At 52.9% G+C, this 9,658-nt stretch overlaps 1 protein-coding gene across 6 annotated transcripts in view; it reads right to left on the bottom strand.

Moving 5' to 3' along the window:
* Positions 1 to 9,658, bottom strand: part of ACSF3 (acyl-CoA synthetase family member 3) — a 57,979-nt gene that overhangs the window by 39,945 nt on the left and 8,376 nt on the right. For all 6 annotated transcript variants that reach the window (XR_004270672.1, XM_032284706.1, XM_032284705.1 and 3 more), the window contains one exon: positions 9,320 to 9,475. Coding sequence is in view for 5 of the 6 variants with exons in the window: in XM_032284706.1 (XP_032140597.1) it covers positions 9,320 to 9,475 (156 nt within the window). In the remaining variant the exon portion in view is untranslated. The remainder of the gene's footprint in view (positions 1 to 9,319; positions 9,476 to 9,658) is intronic.

The raw sequence follows: 9,658 nt of genomic DNA, 5'->3' as shown, positions 1-9,658 counted from the left end.
CAATTTGGGGAGGAAGAGAAATCATTGGGGGAAGAGCAATCGTGGGGCGGAAGAGCAATCGTGGAGGAGGAAGAACAATCGCGGGGGGGGGAAGAGCAATCGTGGAGGGGGAAGAGCAATCGTGGAGGGGGAAGAGCAATCGCGGTGGGGGAAGAGCAATCATGGTGGGGGAAGAGCAATCGTGGAGGGGGAAGAGAATTGTGGAGGGGGAAGAGCAATCATGGGGGGAAGAGCAATTGTGGAGGGGGAAGATCAATTTGGGGGGAAGAGCAATTTGGGGGGGAAGAGAAATCATTAGGGGAAGAGCAATCGTGGGGGGGAAGAGTAATCGTGGAGGAAGAAGAGCAATCGGGGGGGGGGAAGAACAATCGTGGAGGGGGAAGAGCAATCGTGGTGGGGGAGAGCAATCATTGGGGAAAGAGCAATCATGGAGGGAGAAGAGCAACTGTGGATGGGGAAGAGCAATTGTGGGGGGGGAAGAGCAATCGTAGCGGGGGAAGAGCAACAGTGGGGGGGAAGAGTAATCATGGTGGGGAAGGGCAATCATGGAGGGGGAAGAGCAATCATGTGGCGGAAGAGCAATTGTGTGGCGGGGGAAGAGCAATGTGAGGGGGAAGAGCAATGTGAGGGGGAAGAGCAATCATTGGGGGAAGAGCAATTGTGGAGGGGGAAGAGCAATTGTGGTGGGGAAGAGCAACCGTAGGGTGGGGGAAGAACAATTGTGGGGAGAGCTGGAAAAGGCTTTGGGATCTGTGGACATGGAGAGACATAGGTAGGGCCGGCTCTTCCAGCAACACAGAGAAGGGAGGACGTGCACCTTGGGGAAGCTGGCAGGAGGCCCTGGCAGCCACCGGCAGACCCCAAGTTAGCACGGTTTCCAGTATGGAGAGGCACGCAGTGACTAGTCAATAGGTGAAGTCTTTTATCTAAGAGTCATGTGAATATATTTTATTCCATAATAAACATTTCTTGCTTAAATATAAATATGTTTTAAGTTCCTCACTCATTGGCGGTTTCTTGTGTCGCCCATAAAGCTTCAGGAAGAGTTGGTGAGCCACACTCCTTCCGTGGCCCTCTCTATCTGCAGATGTTCTACATGGAGCCCCGAATGGCTGTGGCAGAGGGCAGAGGGCATGCTTTGTGCTGTGGGGTCAGCCCCTAACAGAGGCCCATGACGCACTGGTTAGATCTCGTCCACACAGTGCTGAGACTCGAGCCGATGAAAGCTGACACTGCAGTCCATCCCAAGCCCATCCCCCTTCTCACTGTCCATCCCCGGCCCACCCCCCTCCTCACTGTCCATCCCTGGCCCATTCCCCCTCCTTACTGTCCATCCCCGGCCCATCTCCCTCTTCACTGTCCATCCCTGGCCCATCCCACTCCTCACTGGACTGCAGTTATAAGTGCCTCCCCGTGCTGCCTGGCAGAGAAAGGCAGGAATCTCCAGGGAAGAAATGATATCATTCTTTCAAAGACAAAGACTGGAACCCTTCACTGTTACAAAGCATGTAGGGAAACAAAGATGTGACCCCCAAATTGAAGGGAAGAGGAAACAGAGCAGAGCCTCAGGAAATCCAGATGCCAGAATCGCCCGACAAGGCCTTCATGTAACTGCAACAACTAGATCACGGAATTCAGAAGATGAACAACATGGGGAAATGGAGAACTGCAAAGAAAAGTAGAACTGCAAAAAATCATAAAACTGAAAACAGATGCTCTGAAATGAAGATTCATTAAATAGACCTAATAACAAACAAGACACAGCAGAAAAGAGGAAAGAAGTCAGGCATGGGTCAGCGGACGGGATCTAGGCGGAAGTGCAGACAGAAAAGCAAAGGCACAGAGGAGCAGAGCGTGGGAGGCGACCAGAACGAGGGAGGCGCGCAGCACTCGAGAAGCAGCACCCATGACCGGTGCAGTCCAGGGGAGGGAGACGGAACAGAGGAGCGGAGGGAGAGAGGCCAGGCTGGTGGATGTGACACCTCCATGCTGTGAAGATGGTTCTTCCCACACTGAGCTCCAGCTTCAAAGCAATCTTTCCCAAAATTCCAGCAATTGATACACTTATCCTATGTTTTACACAAAAAGGCGAAAGACCCAAAAGATCCAAAATAAATTTCAAAGGGCAGATTAAAGGTGAAGGCACACAGTTCCCAACTCCAAAACTGACTGTAAAGCAAAAGTAATTGACATAGTATGATGCTGTGTAAGACTAGACAAGAGATCCACAGAACAGAATTGAGAGTCCAGAAATAAAGCAATGCATATGTGGTCAAGTGATTCTTGGCAAAGAAGTCAAGTCACCAATAGGGGTGGATAAAAGGATAATCTTTCTCACAAATGGCAATGATACACTGAAGAGCTCCATGCAGAGGTCAATCTTAGTCCCTACCTCACACCATATGCAAAATTAACACACAGCGGGTCAGAAACCTCCACATGCGAGCTAAAACTAGTAAACAACTAAGAAAAAACAAAAGCAAGTATCTCCATGACACAACCTTTAGTTTGGCAAAGACTTTTTAGATGAGATACAAAAAGCACGATCTATAAAATTTAAAAATTGATAAAATGAATTAAAAAAATTTTTTTTGATAAAATGAATTTCATCAAAATTAATGTGTGCTTCAAAAGACACACTAAGAAAATAAAAAGACAAGCCAGAGTTAGAGGAAATATTTGCAAACCATACATCTGAAAAAAAGACTTGTATCTGGATTACACAGAGAACTCTTACAACTCATTGAGAAGACATATAGACCAATTAAAAAATGGTGAGAAGATTTCACTAGACAGTTCACCAAAGACTGCATATAGATGCAAAAAACAAACAGCGCTGGGCGCAGTGCTCACGCCTATAACCCTCGCACTCTGGGAGGCCAGGGCGGGAGGATGCCTTGAGCTCAGGAATTCTACACCAGCCTGGGCAACGTAGGGAGGCCGTGTCTCTACAAAAAAACGTTTAAAAAGAAAAAAAGTAAAAATAAACATGAAAATGCTCAACATCCGGCCAGGCACGGAGGTTCACGCCTATAATCACGGCACTTTGGGAGGCTGAGGCAGGCAGATTACTTGAGGTCAGGAGTTTGAGACCAGCTGGCCAACACGACGAAACCCTGTCCCTAAAAAAATACGAAAAATTAGCTGGGCATGGTGGTGCATGCCTGTAATCCCAGCTGCTGAGATGGCTGAGACAGGAGAATTGCTGGAACCCGAAAGGCGGAGATTGCAGTGAGCTGAGACTAAGCCACTGCACTCTAGCCTGGATGACAGAACAAGACTCTGTCTCAAAAAAAAAAAAAAAAAAAAAAAAAAAGAGCTCAACATCAGTAGTCATTAGGAACGAGAACTGAAGGCAATGAGAAGTGCTGATGCAGCATAAAGAAACTGAACCTCTCAGATGCCACTGCTGAGAATGCACAACAACACAACCATCTTGGAAAACAGTTTCCCAGTTTCATTTCTCTCCTTTTTGAGACAGTCTTGCTCTGTTGCCCAGGCTGGAGAGCAATGGCGCGATGTCGGGCGGCTCACTGCAACCTCTGCCCCGTTGGTTCAAGCGATTCTCCTACCTCAGCCTCCCGAGTAGCTGGGATTACAGGCGTGTGCCACCACACCCAGCTAATTTTGTATTTTCAGTAGAGATGAAGTTTCACCACGTTGGCCAGGCTGGTCTCCAACTCCTGACCTCAGATGATCCGCCTGCCCGGCCGCCCAAAGTGCTGGGATTATAGGTGTGAGCCACTGCACCCGGCCAGTTTGCCAGTCTCTAAAAACATTAAACAGAAACTCACCATACAACCCATCAATTCTACCCCCATATGTCCATGTAAAATCAATGCAAACATGTCTACAGAGATTCATATGCAAATGCTCATGGCAGCATGATTCATGCAGCCCCAGACTGGAAACAGTGCAAATGTCCACGAGATGGTGAAGGGATAGAGAAAATGTGGTATGTCCACGGGATAAAGTACTCTTCCTGAACAAGCTACTGACACACGGGAGAGCATCCTACAAATGAAGGACACTGGAATGAAGGCTGCAGGTGACACGGCCTGTGTGCATGCACTGCTGTCTACAAGGAATGTCGAAGGCAGAAAGGTTCGTGGTTGGAAGGACTGGCGGAAAATGGACACCGGTTTGAGGTAACGGCCACACCGTTCCTAATTTACGGCCGTGAATTTTACAGTACGTGAACTGTATCTCGATCGAGCTGTTTCTGAAAAGGGAAGGTGCAATAAAAACATTTGGAGTGAAACAGTACTGAGGGATTTGTCGTCAGCAAAGCTGCAGAACGAGAACTGTTGAAAGAAGTTCTCCAGGCTGAAGGAAAATAACGAGGAGCAGCACTGTGCCTCCTCGGGGAACTTCTGCAGGAGCAGATGAAGCCGGCAGAGAGGAGACATGTGGGGAATTAAGAAAAGTGTAAGGTCTCCTGATATGGTGTGTCTGTGTCCCCACCCAAATCTCAACTTGAACTGTATCTCCCAGAATGACCACGTGTTGTGGGAGAACACGGGGAGGAGATAATTGCATGATGGGGGTCGGTCTTTCCCCTGCTATTCTCATGAAACTGAATCAGGGGTTTCCACTTTTGCTTCTTCCTCATTTTCTCTTGCCTCTGCCATGTAAGAAGTGCCTTTCACCTCCCGCCATGATTCTGAGGCCTCCCCAGCCATGAGGAACTGTGAGGCCAATTAGAGCTCTTTTTCTTGCCAGTCTTCTCTATCAGCAGCGTCACACGGACTCATACAGTAAACTGGTACCAGCAGAATGGGACTGGTGGGCATATGAAATATGCAACCATGTTTGGGAACTTTGGCAGTTTCAACAAAAATGAAATCCATGCCTAGCCTGTAAGCTGGCACCAGGATACATGGATCCAAACAGCATCTATGATGATACCTACATGAGAATGTTCACAGCAACTGTTCTTTCTAATAGCCACAAACTGAAAACAGTCCGAAGTCTTTCAACAGGGGAAGGGAAGAGCACACTGTGGCACCTGCATATTACAAAATACAACACAGCAATGCTAGAAGAACAAACCCATATGATACAGCACTCAGAAAAACTATAAAACAGTGCAGTGAACCAGAAGCACAAGCAACACTGAAGCACAGAACACGTGTGGTGGGACGGCGCTGAAGGGCAGAGAGCACGTGCGTAGGTGGACAAGGCTGAGGGCAAGAGCACATGCGCAGCACGACAAGGCTGAGGGGCAAGAGCACATGTGCAGCGGGACTAGGCTGAGGGTGGGGAGCCCGCAGAGGTGACAGGCCCGGAAGGAATGCCTTTCCTGGAATTCACCCAAATCTTCGGCAAGCAGCTGCGGCCCTAGAGAAGGGCACTGAGAGCTGAGCATGACCTCCTTCCTCCAGCACATCTCAACGCGCTGCCACACTTCCCAGCAGCACTGTAAGGCCTGGAGCCCCCAAAGGGCGCCAGAACACTTGACTACCACCAAGTGCTTCCGAGGTGGCAAGAGCATGCCTGTTGCTCTAACCTGAGCTGCCATAGCACAGACCCTGCCAGACGGCAGTTCCCACACAGGGCACTCCCAGCCGCCCCGCCCTGATTCTCTCCTCTGCTCTCCCAAGTGCACACTGCCATCCTGAGGACTCTTGTCAGAGACAAGAGGCTGATGGGAGCCTCTGCTGCCTCATCAGCGGCGACTCTGAGCTCCAGAGGCTGTGGCTGCACATTCATCTTCCAGTGTCCTCCTCCTGTCCCCCAACCCCATCCGTCACCTGCAGACACTGACACCCACCATTCTCTGTGTCCCCCAACCCCATCCGTCAGCTGCAGACACTGACACTTGCTATCCTCCTGTCCATCCGTCACCTGCAGACACTGACACCTGCTGTCTTCCTGTCCCCCAGCCCCATCCATCACCTGCGGACACTGACACCCACCATTCTCTGTGTCCCCCAACCCCATCCGTCAGCTGCAGACACTGACACCCACCATCTTCCTGTCCCCCAGCCCCATCTGTCACCTGCAGATGCTGACACCCCCCACCTGTGCAGCAGGATGACATGAAGATACTGTGCCTGAGATCCTGAAACCCACAAACCCACCGCAGGTTTCTGCTCGTTCCATGCTTTTACCATACACATTCTTAAAGACAGTCTTAGACAAAACCCCAACATTCAATCATGCTGACAGCTAGATTGTGCAAATATAAATTTCTAAAGCTGAAAAACTCTGAAACTCGAAGTTCGTAAAAGAGTTGTAATCTCTTGTAGCCACAGCATCAAATTTGTTTAAATATTAAGTTTTCAGGGCAGAGTTTAGAGAAAATCCCAAGTAACTGTCAATAACAGTGAAGGTCTGATACTTTCCCCTGTGTCTACTAACCAGCCAGTCTGCAGTGTCAGGAAGATGACAGCAGACCCCCAGCAGAGAGCCCAGGGCAGACACTCCCAAGCAGAGACCCCCAGCAGAGAGCCCAGGGCAGAGACCCCAGGGTAAATACTCCCTGGCAGAGAGCCCAAGGCAGACACTCCCAGGCAATGACCCCCAGCAGAGAGCCCAGGGCAAATACTCCTGGGCAGAGACCCCAGGGCAGACACTCCTGAGCAAAGACCCCCAGGCAGAGAGCCCATGGCAGACATTCCTGAGCACAGACCTAAGGACAGGGACCCCCATGGCAGATGCCCCTGAACAGAGATGCCAGAGCAGCAGCTCCCCAGCCGTGTGCTTACGGGCACTGGGAAGGCCAGGTGCTGCCATTCACACGGCGCTGGAGAAGCAGCCAGCGGAGGAAATCTGGATCTGATAGCCGGCCTGCACCAGCACTTGCACCCCCCTGCCTCTCGCCCTGAGGGTGACACATTCTTTACTCTGGAGGACAGAACCAACCTGCCCTGGGGGACCTCTGCCTTTGCCCCTGCCAGCTGCACACGTCCTGGCATGTCTATGACAAAGGCCATCACTGCCTGTGTCCAAGTGACCATGGCAGACCAGCCACTGTCAGCGTCCAGGCGGCTCAAGACCAGGCTGCCAAGGAGCAGGGGCCAAGGCGGGGCAAGCTGAGGGGCCCAGTCACAGGCACAGACGCCAAGGCCACCAGAGACACAGCAAAGGCATCAAAGGTCCCTGCACAGCAGGCGCTGAGCCACCCACAGCGCACGCCCAGGGAACTCACTACAAGAAAACCACTTTGACTCAGAAGACGCTCACCCAGGACATCTGTGTCCATGCCGGGCGCTCACCAAAGGAGACAGCCACAAGGAGGGTCGGGCCACTCAGCCATATTCCCGCAGGGGGAGCCAGGACAGGCCCTCCTACACACCCCTCAGGCTCATGCGGCCAGGGCCCCTTGTTTTCCAACGATGAAGCTGAAGGTCAGAGAGGTGGAGGGCCAGATGGGCTGCCTGCTCTCCACCTCCAGCCACCGTGTGAGGCCGGGCGCCTGGCGGTGGAGAGGACCAGCCTCTCAGCTGCAACAGCAGAGGCGAGGTGGGCGGGGCTACACGTGAGAGCAGCAGAACAGGAAGCGTCCACTTGAACCACCCCTTTGCGGAGAAAGTCACACCTGAGTAGGGTTTGAGTCCTGAGCTCCTAGTCAAAGGCCACACAGCTCCACACAGCCCTCGAGGGGGCCAGAAAAACTTCAGACAGGAAGAGTCCTCGGTGAGAGCGTGAGTGTGGGGCCGGCCACTGCTGGCTGTTGTGCCTCCTCTGACTAGGACGTCTGCCCTGCGGGACAGCCCGGCATGAAACCGGAGCCCAGCCCCGGGCACCTGGCCTCAGAGGTGGGCTCCTCCGCTCAGGAGAATAGCACTCTGATGAGAAAGATCACAACCTGATCCAAACCTAAGGGTTTTTTCCACATTCACTTTTTAGACTTTTTTTTCCTGTGAATAAAAGGCATTTTCCTGTGAATAAAAGGCATATTTTAAGGGTGGACGTCAGTAAGCATCCACGGCCTCACCTGAGGTCTCTGCTTCACCACACCTGTGACATGCATCCATCCTATCCTTCCTGAGGGCTCAAGGCCAGCCCCCCGTGCCCTCTGCAGCCTGGTGAGTGGCTCTCACATGCAGTCAGCTGAAAGGCACACGGGCCACAGCAGCTCCTAAAAGCCACCGCCTTCCCTGAAATGCATGCAGGTCACAGCAGCCCCTAAAAGCCACCGCCTTCCCTGAAATGCCTGCAGGTCACAGCAGCCCCTAAAAGCCACCGCCTTCCCTGAAATGCATGCAGGTCACAGCAGCCCCTAAAAGCCACCGCCTTCCCTGAAATGCTTGCAAGTCACAGCAGCTCCTAAAAGCCACCGCCATCCCCAACTGACAGGAGAGGCTTGACGCTGCAGAGTCCCGCCTCAAGCCCGGGTCGTTTCCCTCCAAAGCAGCATCCCTGACCTGCCCCGGACACAGGGCCAGCACAGGCAAGGCTGTATGCTGCAGCTCGGGGATGGCCGCTCCTACCCCAGTGCTCTGCGTGCCCAGCGCCATGTCCTCCCCTCTCTGCCTGCGTCGAGGAAGACCTACAGAGGTGGCGATGCGGGGGGAGGCACGGAGGCTCTGCGGCCGCCCTCCGGTTGGGCCAGTACTCCGGAGTAACCAAAAGCTGCCACAATGGCCACATCACAGCTCAAGAGGCCACACCATGCGCCCTGGATCTCCAAGGCGTCACCTCACAAAGTGGCAGGAACCGCAGGTAGGTGAAGCGAAGGACCTCACGACTGGAGATTATCTTGGAATATCCACACAGACCGTGCAAAGGGAAGACAAGGGAGCGCTCGCCACGGAGAGAAGGCCATGTGCCTCCAAAAGCAGAGCTGGCCTCCTGATAGACCAGCCCCACCACACGCAGCCTCAGCTCTGCAAGACTCAGCTCAGACTCCTGGCTTCCAAGCATGGAAGAACAAACTCGCACTGTGTTAAACCTGGTGTGTGAGCATCCTCGGCAGCCCAGGAGCTCACGCCAGCAGCGCCTGCAGTTGCCCGGCTCACCCAGTCTCACTGTTCACGCTTCAGCGACGTGAGGCCCACTGCAGTCTGAAAACAGGCGAGCACAGTACTGGAGGGTATTCTGAAGAGATAGAGCGCTTCCACATAACTTTTACTACAGTACCTGGTTATAACTTCTGTTTTTAACTATTAATCTTTTACTGTGTCTAACTTATAAACGAAGCTTTATCACAGGTACGCATGTGTAGCAAAAAGCCTTGTAGGCACAGGGTTCCATGCTTCCCAAGGTCCTGGCATCTGTGGTCTTGCAGCACGTGCCCTGTGGGTACGGACGACTGCACACCAGGAAAGGAACCTGCTCTGAGGGCGCTGCCAGGGGCCGTGACCCGACTCACCTGCTGAGCACTGAACTCGGGCATCATCACGCAGGTGGCGCCCACCCAGAGTGGGCAGAGCAGCGCATTGACCACACCATGGACGTGGTGCAGCGGGAGCACGTGGAGGATCACGTCGTCTTTGGTCCATGCCCACTTGTGGACCAGCCCAGTCACCTGCAGAGGATGAGAGCGCAGCTGAGAGCAGGAGCGAGACTATGGCCCGCAGCAGCACACAGACCCGGGCTCAGGGACGGGAGCTCTGGGTCCCCCAGCTGAGGAAGGGGGAGGCTGTGGCCCGTAGCAGCACACACAGACCCGGGCTCAGGGACAGGAGCTCTGGGTCCCCCAGCTGAGGAA

Source organism: Sapajus apella, unplaced genomic scaffold (genome assembly GCF_009761245.1).
Source record: "Sapajus apella isolate SASKATOON/1434 unplaced genomic scaffold, GSC_monkey_1.0 scaffold15, whole genome shotgun sequence".
In the NCBI taxonomy this organism is placed as follows: Eukaryota; Metazoa; Chordata; class Mammalia; order Primates; family Cebidae; genus Sapajus; species Sapajus apella.
This window is presented reverse-complemented; position numbering and strand designations above follow the sequence as displayed.